The 19904-nt window shown below is 35.1% G+C and overlaps 2 protein-coding genes across 2 annotated transcripts in view; one reads left to right on the forward strand and one right to left on the reverse strand.

Annotated features, from left to right (window-relative positions):
- Positions 1 to 337: 337 nt before the first annotated feature.
- LOC114466309 (UPF0462 protein C4orf33 homolog) lies at positions 338 to 7495 on the reverse strand. The gene is made up of 6 exons (XM_028451841.1): positions 7335 to 7495; positions 7061 to 7254; positions 4632 to 4692; positions 3517 to 3568; positions 3239 to 3438; positions 338 to 1082 (listed from the first exon to the last, which is right to left on the reverse strand). The coding sequence occupies exons 1-6, from the start codon at positions 7397 to 7399 to the stop codon at positions 986 to 988; spliced, it is 669 nt and encodes a 222-aa protein (XP_028307642.1). The 5' UTR covers positions 7400 to 7495; the 3' UTR covers positions 338 to 985.
- A 134-nt stretch (positions 7496 to 7629) lies between these two features.
- Positions 7630 to 19904, forward strand: part of LOC114466292 (sodium channel and clathrin linker 1-like) — a 29090-nt gene continuing 16815 nt past the window's right edge. Inside the window, 10 exon segments of the mRNA XM_028451840.1 lie at positions 7630 to 7857; positions 8198 to 8245; positions 9371 to 9429; positions 10429 to 10481; positions 10833 to 10905; positions 11039 to 11094; positions 12179 to 12311; positions 17028 to 17150; positions 17285 to 17350; positions 19531 to 19601. Of these exon segments, the coding sequence (XP_028307641.1) occupies positions 8212 to 8245; positions 9371 to 9429; positions 10429 to 10481; positions 10833 to 10905; positions 11039 to 11094; positions 12179 to 12311; positions 17028 to 17150; positions 17285 to 17350; positions 19531 to 19601 (668 nt within the window). The 5' untranslated portion in view covers positions 7630 to 7857; positions 8198 to 8211.

The raw sequence follows: 19904 nt of genomic DNA on the forward strand, positions 1-19904 counted from the left end.
GGAGTCATTATATGTGTTTTTCTTGTCTTTTGTGTACTTTTTTTTGGCATTTTCTTTAATTTCAATAAATTCATTGAGTCATTTTGCGTTTTTTTCGTTGTCGTTTTGTGTTATTTGGAGTGTTTTGTGTATTACTGTAGTCGTTTTGTTCATTTTTGGAGCAGTTTTGTGTGTTTTTGGAGTATTTTCTATTTATTTTACTGTATTTTCATACAACGTTGCAATTCTTTCTATTTTTTTTTAATGTATTCTTGTTTTTTGTTTTGTGTATTTTTCAGTCATTTTGTACATTCAGTTTGGGGGGCGCATAAAATTAGGCTGAGGGCCGTCAGTTGCCCATGTATGTTTTAACAGATATTAGAGTTGGATTATTTCCTTCCCAAATGTGTAGTGTGTATTAACTAAGGGTGTAAGAAAAAAAAAATCAATTTGGCGATATATCGCGATATTTCACTGCACAATTATCGTATCGATCCCAAAGATGTCCAAATCGATTTTTTCAATCGATAATTAAATTTGTTTTTCTATATCATTGATATTGCGATGGATATTGTATTGTTTAATATTGGGATATATCACATTGTGAATGGTATTGTATTCGTGGCCATGCACACCCCTAGTATTAACTTGTGTTACTCTGTGAGTGGAGAAGAATCAGGGACTGAAATGCACAGTTTGCTGAAAAGCTGAATGTCAAAATGAGGAATTCCTACCAGTAAGCACAGCCTGCAGGTCACACTCTGCTAAAACATTTAAGGTGAAGCCAAATATCTAGTGACTGTGTGTGTGTGCGTGCTCTGCACAGACGTGTGTGAAGCCTAACGCTCTCCGACAGGCCCATAACGCAGTCCTTGTCATGTGTTTTGACACTATTAACAAATAGAAATTGATTGCCTCTTGTTACGTGTCAGAGAATGTTTATTGCATCCTGTCGCTTCTGACAGAGAGAGAAATAAAGTGAGGAGAAAAGTGTTTTTAAAAGAGCTCAGGGCTTTCCTCTCCACAGAGCAGATTCTGGCTGGACCCAGTCTTCTCCCATGATGCTCTGCAGCTGGAAGTCTTTGAAATACTCCAAACGATGACTTGAAAAAAAAAAGAAGAAAGCAGAGAGAAATCACACACATTTGTAAATACACACTCGGTTCATCTTCACTGGCTTGGTTCGAGTCTTGCTGTCCGCTACAAGAAGCTATTGAGAATACTCAGCTCTTGCCACCCTCTACAGTTTAGCTTTAATTTCTGTTTAAAGTCAAATCTTACAAATAAAATAACACAAATGCAGCAATTTGTATTAATGGAAATTAGTCAATTGTCAGTTAGGAAGTGTTTATGTGTTGCCTGGCAACAGCCTTGTCTCCCTTCCAGTTGTGGAGCTATTTGTTTTGGCCGAGCCAAATAAAAGATGAAATAAAGAAATCATAATTTCTTGGCCAATAAAATAGGCAGTGGCTATTTGTACGGTTGCCGTATCAATATACCGATATTCTATCCTTACGCAGCACCCCAGTTGGCCAGTTTAGGTCACGTGATGAAGACTAAACCTAACCATAACGCTAACCCTAAAAATTGTAGCGCTATTGGGTTATAACCTAATCCTAAACCTAAGACGCTACGTACTTGTACTTCGGTAAGCAACCAATAGCCAATAGCACTGGGGGTTGTCCCTACGGCAACCATACAAATAGACACTTTCAATAAAACACACTTGTAGAGCTGTTGTATAAAAGCAATATCACACTCTATTTCCTGTGACATTGCGCTTAATTGTCCACATGCTTGTGTATACATAGGAGATTTTAGATCCAGGCCAATATAATCTGATACTTGATATCAACATCAGGTCTGTACACCCTCAATAATAACTGCCAGAGCTCCTATTTAGCTTCTAAAATCCTGAGACCGGAACGGACTAGAACTCAGTCAAGATTTGGATGATGCAACACATCAATAGTTTTCTAAGTTTCAGAAATCAAACCCTCCTATTATCCTTGGGGTCAATTTGACCTCATTCAATGTTTATTATTCAAAAAATAATAGTTGACTTTATTCAATTTTTTTTGCTTCATATTTCATGACCTTTTCTAATTTGATGGGTACAATTCATTAAGCATAAAATTATCATGATGATATTTTTTTAATGTGCAGAACGCATATCGCATGCATTGATGTACCTCTGGGTCAGTTTGACCCTAAGCTGTTTTAGCTGTGTAAAACTTGTCATGTTTGACGTTACATCCCGAATGTGTCTGAGACAGGATTGTTCTGAGGCATTTTCATCTGAAGTAGTAAATAAATGTTTATTAGAGGAAAGGGGGGTCATGAATGTGCCCCCCAAATTAGAAAATATTTGAATGAAAGGTTTTCAAGATACACTAACTCAATGTTGTCAGTAACTTTGAGATGATTTGGATGAAAACTATTAAAAGCTTGGCCTGATGGTGGCGCTAGAGAACAGGCCAAGGTTCCATTATCAAGGGGTTATTTATGTATTCAACAAATAAACAAAGTGCCTGACACAAAAATATGGTTAACAATTTTTTGAAAATCATATTCTGCATGCAAATATCCCTGGGGCCAGATTGACCCAAAGGGTAAAATGTTAAACAAAAACTAAGGCTGATGCATACGCCGAGTTTGTGGGGGGCCAGGGGGAGCATTGGTCCCCCCTAGTGGTCAAAAGTTTTCATTTACGGTATTCCCAAATTCATTGGAAAAAAAAAAAAAAGTCTCAATATAATGTAAATAATATACAAATATTTGCATTGCCATAAAATGCAGGGACTGTACAAAATATATATGAATTATTTTTTTGTTCTTTTAAAAATACTAGTATAAGTTATTTGTGAAATGGTCCCACACTTTTGAGACTTTAGGTTGGTTCTTCTTCTGTTGCACAATTTTTCTTCACAATGCAAATGGTGATGCGACACTGCACCCATCAGTTCATGTATGGTACTGCAGTTCATGTACGGTAGTGAAAGCTGTCACCGGCCTGATTTTATCAAGAATTTACAACATTAAATGACGCATCAATGCAAATATTTGGAGTTAACATAATTAATTATGTTACTAATCATTTTTGCATTGTTGTATATGTTACACACATTATGGTTGGTGCGAATCTTGAGAAGGTCTATATATTTAGTTCTATTATTTATTTTGCTCACCCTGACAAGAATCTCAGACTCCGCCTATGAGCAGACTGATGAAGATGTCCTTTATGTGCTGATATACTTACAAGTTGGCTGTTTGTCCTTCCACTATCTCTTCCTTGGGGATTGGGTAAAGAGCCTCATAGGTTCGCTGCTGGCCTGAGCCATGAATGGCGTAGGAGTTCATCTTGTTCACGTTGGGAGGGAAGTAGGACCAGGGGATCAGGGCCTCACCCACCCATGTTTCTCCTTTAACTGTGGAGGTGAATACCATTGGCAGTTGTTGCTGGGGAGGAATTAAACAAATAATCAGTAGTTGGTCATCATTTTAAAAAAATCCTTGATTCTCTCTATGTCATCCTACCACAAATGCTTGTCCAACCCCTGATAGTAACAATATCAGATGCTGTCCATGTCTACAATGAAAGCACACAGAAAATGATTCATCGCAGTGACCTGTTGTAAATACAAATTAGACCTTAAGATGGGGGTGTCAAACTCATTTTAGTTCAGGGGCCAAAAACGGAGCAGTTTGATCCCAAGTGGGCCACAGATTTTTTTTCATATGGAAAACAAGTAATTTCAACATTATTGTGCCCTAGTTTGCACTTCTACATATACATGAAATACAAAACATGTAAGAAACTGACAATATCCAAGCAATAATTGACAGATATCAGTCTTCATTTTAAATTTCCTAGATTTTGTGACCAATTTCTATTTAATTAAGGAAAATATTGTGGAATTATTTGAGGAAAATTGAAGGATTTTGAAAGATTTTTGTGGGGGTTTTTTTTCAATATTTTAATTAAAAATGATTGCCATTATGTGATATAAGCACCGGTATCGCGGACTGAGTTTACCTATACTGAGATTATTCTACAATCTCAGTACGTGACTGCTACATACTGAGATGTACCAGTGCTGGAATTGCCATGCGCAATGTCATACAGAGATTGCTGTACTGATTTTTAAAAATGCTTAAAACATCACATCAGTCAACCAACGATAAAAAATTTTTTTTTTTTTAAAAATGATTGTCATGATCAGATTGCTAATTTATATGAAGTCAACAGCTTATTATTGTAAAGTTACATTAGGTTAACTGGTATTTATTGCAATGTATATTATAATCATGTTTTTTTTTGGAAAATAAACTACTCCTATTCGTATTGAGATTGCTGCAGGAGACACTCAAGTTGTTGACTGAGATTGTCACTCACTCAGCATGGCGGAACGAGCAAAAATTCTTTTTACGGTAGTGCGCATGCTCATAATCGATCTCAGTATGAGGTAAACTCAGTCCGTGACACCGGGAATATTGTTGTTTCATTCACACAATGATTCATGTTTTCTCTGTCATTATTACTTTCTCCTGCGGGGCCAAATTGGATGCTCCAAAGGGCCCGATTTGGCCCCCAGGCCATGAGTTTGACACGTGTGCCTTAAGAGGAATAAAAAGCTTATCTGTGCACTTACGGACAAAGCTCCACCTCCAGGTAATTTTCTGTCGTACTATCCAGGAAGAAAGACTCCACCACTGATGAGAGATGAGTGAAAAGATTAAGATTTCACCTTTAATTCTACAATAATAAACCCTTGAAATTGGGTTATTAACCTTATTTGCAGCGATTTCTAAAAGGGACACTAATTAAATCATCTGACTCATTTAGTTTAAATTCCACTTCCACAATTATGCAGAAATAACGAATAGACGAACATTTAGATTTGATAGGAACAGCAAAGCCGCCAACCTAGCACAGCACTTATTATCCACCTAGACTATAATGGGGACGGTTTCCAATCTATTAAGTAACATTAATGAGGCCAAATATGTGGGGCTCATTAACTGGAAATCGAACTTACTTTAGGTCAATTAGAATGCACTATTATTACTCAACCTCTTTACAAGGTTTAATTGCTGTGTCACTGTAATAATGATAATGCAGCAACTGTAATAGTCTCATAAACAGAGCTCGTCTCTGTAACCAATTTGGACTGATTTCACAATTTTATTTCACCTATTAAAAAAAACAAAGCCATAAAATTACATTAAAGTGAATTACTCAACCAAGGTGATAGTTAAACAACTGTACAACAGCTGGGGACAGGACGATAAACACAAAATATGCACAATAACAATATAGTGTTATTGACAACAGAAGAGCCATAAATGGGGCCTTTGAACGTTTCAGAGCACAGCTTAACACTCAATAAAATAACAGCACAATTATTGCAAATAATGCGGTTATAAAAGCCAAACCAAAGGTGAGAACATTCAAACTACTCACAGAAAACATGACCATTTACTTCCTGGCATTTATTAAAAGAACATTAATGGATTCGTAATTAATTATGATACATTACTCAAAACAATTGATTAACTGATAAATACTTGAAATATATTAGCTATACACTGTATGCATTGCATCAGTTGCATCTTTTGCTGTAACTATGTCTGACTGCATTGTCCTTGTCAAATAAATAAATAAATAAATAAATAAATAAATAAATAAATAAATAAATAAATAAATAAATAAAATCTAAAAGGAAAAAAAAAAGCATGACAAACAAATAAATAATTAGGTTATGAAGCCAACAGGACTGGAAATTTATATTTAAAAATCCAATGTTTCATATTGAAAGAAAACACATTTTCTTAAAAAAAAAAATTATAAAATTCCTGGCCAAGAATGTCATATTTTCACCAGCGCTTATTTTTTTTTTTTTTAAATGTTTCTATTTTTTAACCTTTATTTAACCAGGAAAATCTCATTGAGATTAAGAATCTTTGTTGTATTTTTTTAGCAGAATTATGTAAAAACGATTACAGTTTCAGTTATCTGTTTGCTAATAAAATAATAAAAAAAAAAATATATATTTAAACATAAATCACAATTTTAAAAAATATAACGAGACTGAAACTGGCAGAAGCAAAAACGCTTATATTACCTTTCTCAAATAATACACATAAAAACCAATGCAAGCATTCAACAAAGTACAAATCATGCAAAACAAATATATACTTTTCTTTTATATACAACATTTAACAAAGAACACTATTATTACAAACATATTTCTCCTGCTTCACATAATTCTCGAAAATATATCGTGACAGATTTTGACAAAATTTTAACCAATATTATACTTTACACCATGGAAGATTCCATCAACTTTTGGAGGGGTTTCGGATCGATACACTGATCCTGGATCAGTTTCAAAAATCCAAATATCAAAATATTCGAAATTTCGTATTTTGGTTCGTAACAGGCTGATCTTGATGAGATTTTACTGAGTTATGTCGGGTTGATTCCTCAGTTATCCCACTGAGTTTGATCCAAATCAGATCCAAATTGTGCAATTTATCGTGATTTAAAAAAAATTACAATAATTAAAAAATGGGTGTGTCCAATGCCCATACATTTGGACTGACTGTATTATCATTAATAGAATTTCATACAAGCCTTTAAAATGTAATTGATCCTTGATCAGGAACACTGATCCAGATTACTGCAAATATCCCTTAGTGCTCTTGGTATATTTATATTTTATCAAAAAAAAAAAAGTTTTACATAAGGATCTTCCAAAGAATTTCTTTAATAAATCTTAATTCATCTCTATTAATTTACAGGATGGAAATCAGATCAGACTTAAATCTAAGATACTGTTCTAACGCAGATTCTACTTAATTTGATGACAAAATCCAACATTTTTATTATTTCATTACTGTATCAAATATTAAAAGAATGCGTTCTAGTGCATTCTCAAAAAAAACAGACACGGGCACATTCAAACCATGAACAATACATTACATTTCACATCTACAGTATATTACATATAAACTATAATCATGGTTTTATGAATTAAATTTCATTCTATGGAGATAATTGCTGGACCCTTCTACACACCTTCATACTCCCACAGTCCAGGGAAAGCATGTCCGGGGGGGCCTGGGGGACTTGCTGGGTCATTGAAGAATGGACCAGACACCTTCATGGTCAACCCTCCATTCCCTGGAGAGAAGGAGATCCTGATGGGGTCATGATCCACAGGGTTGCTGTCCCAGGTGTAGTGGATACCAAACTCCATTTGCTTGAAAGGACTGAAGGAAAACACATACACACACAGAATGAGTCTTTAAAGTGTGTTCAAATAAAGACCATAAATATGGTGCAAACATACAGAGAAAGGCAGCATTGTAGAAGATAGAAAAATACAAATAACTGGAGCCCAACAGATACCCCCATGTTTTCAAGAGCTTTGACACCGCAGCAAGCAATACAATTGTGCTTTGGAACCTGTTATAATACAACTGATAACATATCTTGATTAAAAAAAAAAGAACTTACATGGAGTTGAACTTTGAGATTTAGGCAGACCCGAAATAAAGATTACAACATCTGACAGTGTGGGTAATAAATAAGTGACTTATTTATTAACATATGAAAATAAAAAATCACAGCATAATTTTGAGAAATATTAGATAACGTAAACAAAAACGTTAACGATAAAAGTGTCAAGCTGTAAAAACAAACAGAAACGTTCACTTCCTGATTTGTTTCGACGCTCCTCTTAAACCCGGAACCATTGTTTGTGTCCCTCGTTCAGGCGGAACTATTTCGTCAGGACACATCGTCAGCCATTGGCTGCTTTTTGTTTACTTTAAACTGAACGGCGCATTCAAAGAAGGTCACAACCTCTAATGGTAAGTTTCATTTTAAATCTTAAAATAATGTTCTAGTATGTGTACTTCAGTGCTAATAATGTTTTAGGCGTTAGAATTATCAATCCAGGAAGTTCTCACTTATGATTAGCTAACCGAACGGACTGATTACCGTCCCAGGAAGCTAACGCGCTAGCTAACAACAACATAGAAGATAAATAAACAGCTGTAGAAAATGCTTTAGTGTTAATGATGCAATGATATACGCCGTTAAATAATAAAAAAAAATGTCTCAAACGGTCCAGAAGACATCATTGTATTTTCTCAGGGCTTCAAATCTGTCTGGTTACAGGTGACTAAACTGTTACTTTGTGTCATTTAGACTGCTTTTAAATCATGGAGGGAGGACAGGAGTTTGTTCTTGATCAAGGTAAGATCTGAATGATGTTTAGGAGGTTTTTTTTTTTTTTTTTTTTTTTCAGTTTGATGTCATTGCTTCTCCTGCCATTTTTGTTTCAGTAGAAATTTCTATCAATTGGTATAAATCTCACTCATTTTATTTAAAGAAAAAAAAACAAAAAAAAACCCACAATGTTTTCTGTCTCACTTACCAAACCTTAATAAACTAATATACAAACTAATATATTATTAATTAAATAGGGATTAAATACAAGTGCACACATTACAGTACAAACAATTAAATTAGGGCTGAGTGATTTTGCCTTAAAATAAATCTCTGATTAAAAAAAAAAAAAACAAGAAAATCGAGTTTCGATTTAATTTTCAATTTTTTTAATGCACTTGAAAATGACTGCAGACATCAGATATATTGTCAAAAGTGCAACTTTATTGCTGTGACTGTCCTCAAGAGTTAAAATGCACAGAACAATCCCAAAATAAAAAGTAAATGATGCTCTGTCATTCAACTATTTCAAGCTTTAACTAAGGTTTAAGCAAAAGTGCAACAGCAACTTCACAGTAGCTTCAATTTTCTGATTAAGAATTCAGATAACTACATATTTTATGACGTATAACATTACAATTAAAATAATAATAATAAACTCTTCCCTTAGCATCTCAGAATAGTGTGAATAAAAAATGTTAACATGTCTGTGGCACACATACAGTATAGCCTACTCATAGGGTAAATAAATATAAACAAAGAGGGGGAGGACTCACATCGGAAAACTGTGGTGGGGAAAAAAATATATATAATAATTAAAAAAAAAAAAAAAAAGATAAACTAAAATTTGCTAAATAATTTTTTTTTTATTTGCAAATTCGATTAATCGATTAAATCAATTTTTTGATAAATTAATAATACACATGTACAAATTTAATACAGATATATACAAGAATGACCTTTTCTGAAAATTATAAACTAGTTATTTTTAGTGTGATTGCATTGATAAATTCCAAAATTATTCAAACACAGAGTATTTTTCTGAACATCATGTAAAATATTAACAAACTGTAGGAAAATGATGTACCTAAACTGTACAATTATTTGAAATCAATAGATTTAATTATGTATTGTTTTTTTTTTTTTCTTCAGTCCACAGTTTAAGTTCTGCTCTCCGCCAGTTACAGCAAGGACAGGACACTCCGTTTCAGGTACAAGAATGTTCTTTACTGCCATTTCTGAGGGTGAATCATTCATCCATCCATCCATTCGTCAACCATCAGTTCTCCTCATTCTCACTGTTTCTTGACTGTTTTGTCATTACATTTATAACCAGGGCTGCAAAGTTCTGGGAAATTTCAAAGTTGGAAACTTTTCATGGGAATTATAAGGAATTAGTAGAAATAAATGGGGAATTTACAAAGTTGAAGGTTGTACCTGAACAGGGAAAATGTATTTTAGCTTAATCTTGACTTAAATAACCGTCATTTATGTCATTATACTTACTAAAATGTCTCTGTTATTTTTCAAAGACATGCACACGACACAGCTGCTTACTGCAGGGCTTGTCATTTTATTTAATTTATTTAAAAGTGATCAGGCACTAATATTTCACTTGATATTGATGTTTTTGTTGTGAAATAATTGATTGTTTAATCAAATAACTGATGTTAAAACTAACACTGCACTGATTGTGCTTAAAGAGCAGTTATTGGGATTAGTGCTGCAGTGAGATTATCTGGAATAAAGGTGTCGAGTTGAAATCACATTATTGACGGTTGAGATTGATGTTCTTTCGACAAGTGATAAACCTAATGAACCTAATCCTAATAAACAAGATGATACGAATCTTGATTAATGGTAAATTTCCACTTGTATATTTATCTGTTAAAATATAAATATTTTTAAATGCATGCATGCTAATATTTGTTTGGATATGATACAGTTTTGAAAAAAAAAAAAATACTCTGAATTTCCAATTAATAATTCCCGATTTTTAAGTTAAGTTCCTGTGGAATTAACATAGCCTTGGTTATTCTTGAGTTATTTTATTATTGGTTTGTATGTTAAAGGAAATAATAGAAAGAGAACAGACAGGTCTGGTTAAAAAACCACTTTCTGTGAAACATGAGGGTTTCCATGACGATATACTATTTTGTGTTTCATTACCAATTCTGTTGAATTTAATCTTTGATCTCACTATCTAACAGGATACTGAGGCAGGACAGGCAGAATGTCCTCCACCCTGGATCTCAGACAGAGGGTAAGATTAACATCTTTGGTCTTTTTTAAATATTATTATACAAGGTTCATGCCAGCTTTGTGTACATTAAACCAGCAATTCTCAACTGGTGGGTCGCGAACCTGTACTGGGTGGGTCGCAGACAACTGGTCAAAAAAAAAAAAACTTAATGTTTCTCATGTCGGACTCGTTTTTTTATTTTGAAAGAAACTTTTGACATGCATGCTGTGAAATGCATGTTGTACAGGAAAATATATAGATTTATATATATATTTGGTTTGTTGAATTCTAAAAAAAAATTGCGATTTAATTATCGTGGCAAAATAAACACATTTTCTCTAACACCTAGTATAACTCTCTGCTGTGTGACAGTATAATGGCGCCGCTGATTGTTGAGTACGATCGACATGTGGAGGAATTGACTGAAAAGTTGCAGAAATATGAGGTGAATATTAAAATAAAATGAAGCCAATGATAATGCATTTTTTATAATTAGTATTTATTTATTTTGGCAGGAATTTTAGACTTTAATGAATACCGTGATTAACAAATGTTCATGTGTGGATTACAATCAACAGCTGCTGATGTCCGATATTAAAGTGAAGTTGGAGAGGGTTGTCGCTGAGAATGAAAGGTAAGCTAGCAGTGTTTTATTATATATAAATATATGTAATATAGGATCATATAAAATAACTACATAAATGTTCACTCAGGTGAATTTTTTTCCTTTAACTCTTGTGCACTCCTTTTAAATTTACATACACTTGCAGATCTTGTGCACACAACGGTCTGTCTCATTTTATTTTTTTTTTACTTCTACTGCATCCGATACTTCCAACGTCTTCAGACCTTTCCATAGATATACTGTACAATTTATTAAAATTTAAAAAAATTATATGGACTTTTTACCACGAGAACCTCAAATTTTTTCAGCATGAAAATCACAAAATATGCAGTATTTCCAAAAATGAAAGCCAAAGTGAAATATTTTTGTTGAAAATGTTACAGCCTTGACCGTGTCATTAATTGATAGCGAAATTGAATTTAATGCATTATTGTTGGCACAAGGACATTTATAAAGAAAAGAATTACACTTGTAATGTAAATGTTACAGTATGTTTTTTGCAAGATTAAGAAATCCAGGCCTTCACTGCAAATGTCTCTGGTTGGTTGGGGGTCATTACAATTAAAACATTTTTTCCCTTTACTTTGAACGTGGAGGCTTTCATCTATTAGGCATATGAAAAATATGTGGTTACAATGGGAGTCAATGGGTCAAATTTTGTCATGAGGTTTCAAAGTGTCAGTATGATGCATGATTAATCTCCTTTTCTATACACAATGATACAATACACATGATTTTGGAATTAAGCAAATAAAATTGAAAAACAAACAATAGTGGCAATATTTCATACAACTAACATTTAAAATAACTGGACTATTGAGAGCCAAACAAATAAAAACATCCAAAATGTCACTTTCGGTCATAAAGATGCTCCGAGGGTTAATAATGTTGGTTGTATTGCTGAATTTCAACAAAATTGCTGTAGTTTGTGTTAATTTACAATAGTTGGTCCATATTTTGCTATTTAACATGTGCATAACAAACTAAATCATTTATAGATATGGCCTCATTAAAATGTAATAGTGTCAACATGTTATCCTTCCTGTATGATGGTGATATGTTAATAAATTATTCTTTTTTTTTTCCCCCTGAGGTTACACGCAGAGCTCAGGGAGTCGGTGGAGAAGCAGCTTCATGCTCTACCTGCTTCAGGAGCAGAGGGCAGCACAACAGAAGACGACACGATAATCAAAAACCTTCAAGAACAGGTTCAGCTCTCTGAACAGGTTGGCACACATCTGTTATGGACGTCTATAGCTACAGCACCAACAGGCTGTGTGTTGCTACACGGTTCTTTTTTTAGGCCACTTTGTCAAAGGTTTGAGTGCTTTGCTTTTACGGGGGATTATTCTCTACACTCCACCTATGGTGCAGACCTTTAATCAAATCATGTCCAGCTGTTGGTGGGATTTTAAATCGTGGCTTTATAATGGTGCCAATCAGTAGCCTGCAGTGAAGTGTGCGCAGAGGGGCTGGCCCTCCTGTGTTTTCTCGAAGTGGAAAAAAACCCCCCAAAACAATTAAGATGAAATGAAATAAACATGTTAATTATCCACTTACAGTTAGGGCCAAAATTATTACTCCCCCCCCCCCCATGGAATAGGACAAAACTCTTGATTTCTCCATGGAAATAACTATTAACAACAATTCTGTTTCCAGAATAAAAAAGACAAAATGTTCACTAAGTTTGACTAAGATAAAAACAAGGCATTTATTATTATTATTATTATTATTATTATTATTATTATTATTATTATTATTATTATTATAGCCCCCTGGTCATTAATAGTCAATAGTAAGGGTGTAAGAAAAAATTGATTCGGCGATATATTGTGATATTTTACCGCACAATTTTAGTGTGAAATTTGTAATTATTGATATTGTGATATATCGCAATGTCTTTCACATTGTAGCAGCGGGATATATCGTATTGGGACATGGAAATCGTGAATTATATCGTCAGATTAATGGTAATGCACAACCCTAGAAAATATTGTACCCTTTCGGGGGCCGCAACTGACAACAATCTCATAGAGTAATTTTTTTTACTAGGTTGCCACAGTTTTCCTGAGGGATTTTGACCAATTTTTCTATTGCAAATGGTTCCATCTGGTCCAAATTATGAAGTTTCCATTCATGGACCTTCACTTTGAGCACCAGCCACAGGTTGTCAATATGATTGAGGTCTGGACTCTGTGCGGGGCACAAATAATATTTCTGATGCTGAATGAGCATTCTTTAAACATAAACAAGAGCAGTCGGAGAGCGCATTGATCCTGATCTCAGTACAATTATCATAATTTAAAGGCTTTTACAAAATGTATAACCCCATTAATAACCATACAGTAGATTCAAATGTATGGGCAAAATGTTATTTTATGCACAATCCAGATCCAATCTGGATGAAACTTAGTGGGATAAACTTAGGCTACAATATGTTGTAACAACATTGAAAGCTGAAATAAGCTAAACAAAAAAATAAAATAAATAGAATTTGGAGAAATGTGAAAAAAGCTAAAGAAAGCTGAAATCGGTTGAAAATGATCAAAATAGCTGATAAAAGCACAGCAAGTTGTTAAAGAGCAAATGAAATGACCCTCTCATTCAGTTCAGTCACTCTAACAGTAACTCCCCTAATGTACATACTGTACATGCTTTGGGGTGTTTTGTGGGTGGAGCTACACGTGCCACTGAGTGGGGCCTAGTTAGTGTTTTCTTTGACATTCATCTTTGGTTTATTTTTCAAAGCTCCTCTTCATGCTCACTGTTTGAAGAGTGCTTACACATCCCAAAGTCAGTGCACAGTCAGTTGCAGTTAGATCATTACTAGTTGACATGTGCAAATGATTAATAATTAGAAAGAGTTAATTATGTGGTGGTTAGAGAACTGCAGGCGGCGTCTCCCTGTGGAGACCAACTTGTGGTTCTTTCTGCTCTGTAATGACTGTGGGGAGCTAGCGGGTGCACACGTTCAACTGAGAGGATGTTTGACATTTCATAAAAAAAAAACCGAAGAAATAGAAAGTCTGCAAACTTCTGAGTGTGTTGATGACAGACGCCTGGTTGATGTGTGGGCACTGATGTGTTGGTTTGAAATATGTTAATGGTGAGAGGCAGCAGGAACACTTTGCTAATTAGTTGCTCTATTTGTGTCCTTGTTGGTGTTGTCTTTAGTGTGAATTAATATGGAATAGTTTTCCACCAGTTTTATTGTGTTGAAGGCTGCAGAAAAGGTAGGATTAGGGCCAATTTTTATAGTGAGAATAGTTTTGGGCAAATCCACAATAAAAAATTAATGTGAAGAGTAATGTCGGGGTCATAGTTGACATTTCATGAATAATGTAGAGAATGAAGTTGAAATGTGGAGAATAAAGTCGAAATTTTGAGAATAAAGTTGAAATTCAATGTTGAAATTAAAGTTGAAAAGACTAGATTAAAGTTGAATTTTCAAAAATAAACTCAAAATACAATATTGTGATGAAATTCGAAGGTTTTCTAATTCCATTGCTGTTTGTTTATTCACAATCCTTTGACGTTTATCACGATTTTTTTGAGTTCATTTTTTAAATTTCCACTTCAATCTCATTTTTTTTACTAGAGATGTAACGATTAATCGTAAGGCAGTTAAAAATCGATTCATAGGTATCACAGTTGATATCGATTTTCTGAAAATTGAATCGCAGTACTTTTTTTTATCCACAAGTGTAGGCGGCGGGCGGAGTCTGCTAATACTTTCTTTCTGGCCGCCTTCTACTCTTAAATATGTTAATAAATGATTCATTGCCCCTTTAGCACCGAAAGAATATCTGTAATATTACTTGAATATCTGTAAAAGTCACGTTTTTCTATTAGCTCTGTCTGCTAGCATAGCTTCTCTTCTTCACTGCAAGATATCTGCATGCCAACCGGCCACTGGGTTACCAGCGCCCTCTGCTGGTCCAAACAAATGACGTAAATCAATGCAATTTTTTTTAAAGACCAATTGTTAAGGCACAAAATACATAAAAATTTTGACTTAATTCCCGAAATTTCAACTTGAATCTCGACATCTCGACTTTATTCTTGATTTGCCCAAAATGATTTTCTTCATCAAAATTTGTCCTAATCTGCTTCCATACAAAGCTGAACCAAATAAATGAATACTAACCTTTTTTTATAGCGACTTCACGTCATTCTTAGGGCGGCTGACCACTGGTGGATTAACGCATATTAGTTTTGTCTCAATTCTTGGCTGATGACGTTTTGATGATTTTTAGCAACACCTCAAATAACGATAAAGCGTTAAAGTTGGTCACAATCGTCCTAGCTTCACATTTCTTTATTGGTATTAGCAATGATAGCATCAAAGTTGTGTTCGAGGCTCATTCATGATTTGAATGTCTGGTTCCTAAACATTAGGGTTTAATAATGTTGAGACCTTTCAAAGTAATGATCAGAAGACACTTTCCACTTATTTTAATTATACTCTTGAGGCAAGTTCATTCACTGAATAGATATTTGTAATAATTATTGTCAATATCACTAAGTGCTGATAAGTGTATGCCTTTAACATTGATTTATTTCTCATGTATATAGATAGTTTGATCCAAAACCTCAATTCCATGACCAATCTCTGACTTGTAAGGTTTGATGATTGATTTGACTTCTATTGACCTCTTAGAAAAACAATTAGCCTCCATGTCCCTCACAAAAATCTCAACATTTTTTGCTAGGGGCTAAAGTCCAAGATGGCTGCCATTTAGAAAAATTAGATTTTGAACCAAACGGGAACTTGAGCACCTATAAATAATGTACAAAGGCTCACTTTCGGGAAAGTCGACCCCAAGGATTACTAATCTGACATTAGTTTGACCTTATGACTTCTTTTTAGTACAGAAATCCAAAATGGTCCCGATTCGGCAGAGTGAAAACCTTCAATGGCCTTGATGGATTTTGGCCTCTAGTGAAAAATGCTGGTAAGTAAAATTAATCGTCAGACCTTACTAGCCAGAAGCTGTGTTTCCTTTACAGTTTTTTTGCAAAATAAAAGCGATATTTCTAAAGTTTCGACAAAGTATAATTGCGCTTTGAACGTTTTCCAATGAACGTTTTTTTGGGCAGGAGGCTTGTAACTTCCACGTAATCTCATCCGCGAGACTTCGCTGCAGGAAGATGGACGTTCCAAACCTCCTTCGAACACTGCATTACTTTGTTGTTTGCTGTCTTATGTGGCAGTTGAAAGTATTACGCAAAGAAATGTCTCGGTCTCCTCTTCCTTCCACACGTGCCGCACCATGTTTTCTCGGAGAGAAGTGGTCATGAGACCAGGTAATATCAGAAAAACTGTTTACATAGAGAATTGCGATACATTTCAATATTGAAATGTCTAAAAAAAAAACGTGCTTAGCGATATTTTAATGTTTTTTCAAAATTCAGGTGTTTCCACTCCCAGTTTTTATTGCGCAATTTTGATTTTGTGCATTTCCAAGGGTACTGGAAACGCAGCTAGCAATTAGTCATGGAATTGAGCATTGGTAAAAAGAGTGTAAGTTTGATAAAAAAATTATATAATGAAAGGCATTCCGCTGCTATATCAAAGAGCTTTGCACAGTAATGTTTTTATCAAGTCACTGAAGTAATCATCAAATATTTTAGTCTTCACCCAACAGCAGCTGTTAAAAGAAAAGAGCTGGTTTCAAAACAAAAGCCAGGTTAATGTGGAGCTGACTGGTGATTCAGTGTCTCTCTAACAAGATGCAGCACACTATGGTTCCAAGGTATCAATTCTCTTTGATGGTGTAAATCTGCCTTCTGCAGTGCTTCTGTATGTCGCGGAACTCTCATGTGAACGCGCAAATATATTCTCCTCACCCATATCTGAGTCACACAGCTATAATTTCTCGAGTGAACACAGCAGCCCGAGCAGCGCCTGTAAACGTGGGCGGATATTTTTATGTTCTCAGGAGCGGGTGCAGGCCATGGATCTGTGGCAGACAGCAGCCCTGGAACTGGACCGCCTCCAGCAGGCGTACCAGAAGAGCGTCTCTGATGGTCACATCCGCCACTCCGAGAAACAGCAGCTCCAGGTTCAGTAGTAGCTCATTAACATGCGCCGGCAGCTTTAGATGAAATAAGGTCAACCAGAGGAGCTATAGGGCTCTGTTCATGTATGTGTGATTTAAGAAGCAGGTAATGGCTCACTCTTTTTCTTTCATTTCAGGATCAACTCGTGCAGCTCCAACAGCATACATGGAAATTTCAATTGGCCAATCAGAAGCTAGAATCGGTAGGTGATGCACAACTTACTATTAAGCCAGGTAAAGATGCTGTGCTTTTCCATCAAAGATATCATGTTCAAAGCTGCTGGAGACCATATTTTTTAATGCGATTAAGACAGTATAGGCCTCATAGATCAATAAATCAAAGTTAATTTGCTTGAAAAACAAGTTCTGATGAACTACGGCCACACTCACCACGTTCCTGAGAATTCAGTCAAATGACTTGGTTCCACCGAGTAAAACAAATCAAATTGTGCGACATAAAATCATAATCTACGTTGAATTGCCTTTGAAACGATATATCACACGACAATGTTCTGATAAATTTAGAAATTACCGGAAAAGGGGGTGCCCCCCCAGGTCTTTGAGAGGCTTTTGACATTCACTCGTAGAACATCCATGTCAAATTACAGCCCGATTCAACAAGCTTTAACGGAGGAGTAGTCATTTGAAAAATGGGGCCCCCTGGTGCCCCCGTGGCACATACAGAGTAATGGGCCCCATTCATATATCGGTATGTGTTAATGATTCAGTTCCACCAATTTTACATTATTTGACTTACAAATAAATGAGAAAACTACTTTAATGTAAATTGCTGAAAAAAGTGGGGTGGGGCCCTCATGCCCCTAATCGAATTGTGCGAGGCATAATTGTAATCTACTTAGAATTACCTTTGAAATTATATATCACACGACTATGTTACTATATAACACTACATTTAATGACATTGTTGGAAAAGTTTTGTGCATTGCATAGAAGTTTTTCCTTCATTCTTACTCTGATTTCTTGTGTTGGCCCCAAACACACTGCCAAAGTGTTTTCACGGACTAAAAGTTGCAGCCAAAACATGTTTATTTTTGGGGTTCACACAAAAGCATCAAAATCCTGTCTGAATTGATTGTCTGGCAGAGTGAGGTGATATCACAGGGAATATCGGGAACTCAGTGGAACAAAAAAAGAATCACTTTCCTCTTTTTTGGAGAAGAAACAGAATAAATCACATTAATAATGAAGTAAAGCCACTTCCATGCATCCCACAATGCAATGCACAAAGCTTTTCCGACAATGTCAAAAAGAGATTTACAGTGGAGATCAAAAGCAATTTTTTTAGACTAATGTCAAATTTTTACATCTTTTATTTGAACAAAGTATCTTTGTTTTATTGATCAATGAGGATTACATGATGTCTTTATCTTATATATATATATATATATATATATATATATATATATATATATATATATATATATATATATATATATATATATATAAGATGGATAGTCTCTAGTAGTTTTAATCAATGATGTTCTAATCATACCAAAAAAACCTTAAAACCTGTATCAAACTCAAGATCTGGGCACCAAGTCCAGTCTGCTTCCAAATGCACAAATTCACGGAAACTCCACAATACTTGTAGGACTCACAGTTTCCCGTCATTTTTTTTTTTATTATTTATTTTAAATTGTTGAAATATCAATTTTCCTCAAATTATTCCACAAAATGTAACAAAATTTCACAAAACTTGGTCCCAAAATCAAGGAAATCTAAGTTAAGATCCTGGAGGGACTGATATCTGTCACTTATTAATGGATATTATTGATGACTGACATACTTTACTTATCGTTTATACGTAGAAGTGCAAACTAGATCACAATAATGTCGAACTGACTAAATTTCTCCATCTTCTCCTTAAAGTATTTTTTTTACTGTTGCAGATGCACTTTTGTCTGTCATGAACACTAGAGCAGACCGTTTAACATGTTATTTAGGAAAAGTGGTAGACTGAAGGAGCTTGAAAGTTAGTATAAGATTAACAGGGCGTCCTGTTGGACCTGCATTCAGGCACGTGTGGCAGATACCTCCATAGAAAACTCTACACCGTGTGTAGACTTAGTATAGTATTACTATGGTGTTCTATAATGTATTTTTAATGAGTGGGCCAGCCCTCGTGCTTTCCTCTCTATGTTCATCCAAGCATCTTTTTGAGATGCTGCCTGTGTGAACGGTTGACTCTATAGCAGCGGGTGACTGACAGTGGCTCCTTGGGGCTCATTCTGAAAGAAGGACACACAAAGTTTGAAGACAGGAGCTGTGAGGGGGAAAAAGTTGGTTTGGACAGAAAGTTGGAGCTGTGCTTTTTGGAGTCATGCATCACAAATGGCATTCGTGTCTCTCCTGCCACACACAGACCAACCAGCAGTTCCTGCAGACTGTGGCCGAGCAAAGCACAGAGATGGAGGCGCTACACATACAGCTCAGGTAACGGAATGTCTTCAAAATTCACCTCACCAAAGAACATGACTTTAGAATGTTCTGTTTCAGACAAAATATTAGCTGTAGAAATATTCCTTTTGGATTTTTATTTAATCACGTTCACGTTCAGGTTTGTGGCATTCTGCAGCCTGGAGTGTTTCCAGGGATGAAGAATTGCCAAATGTGTCCTGAGGGACTTCAGTTTTACTCCCTGTTCACCTTTATGGTTCAGATTTACCACAAGTTCCACAGAATCCAAAGGAAGACTGTTACACTGAACAGCCATTACATTATAAACATTGTAGGAAC

Source organism: Gouania willdenowi, chromosome 1, assembly GCF_900634775.1.
Source record: "Gouania willdenowi chromosome 1, fGouWil2.1, whole genome shotgun sequence".
Classification (NCBI taxonomy): domain Eukaryota; kingdom Metazoa; phylum Chordata; class Actinopteri; order Blenniiformes; family Gobiesocidae; genus Gouania; species Gouania willdenowi.

What these genes read in the sequence shown, in the direction of transcription:
- LOC114466309 (XM_028451841.1), bottom strand. Translation starts at nt 7,399, where the DNA reads ATGGGGGTATCTGTTGGGCTCCAGTTATTTGTATTTTTCTATCTTCTA. An exon ending in TGGACTGTGGGAGTATGAAG is followed by an intron (nt 4,693 to 7,060) that starts GTGTGTAGAAGG and finishes ATCTCTCATCAG; the next exon opens with TGGTGGAGTCTTTCTTCCTG. An exon ending in GGGTTGGACAAGCATTTGTG is followed by an intron (nt 3,439 to 3,516) that starts GTAGGATGACAT and finishes ATTCCTCCCCAG; the next exon opens with CAACAACTGCCAATGGTATT.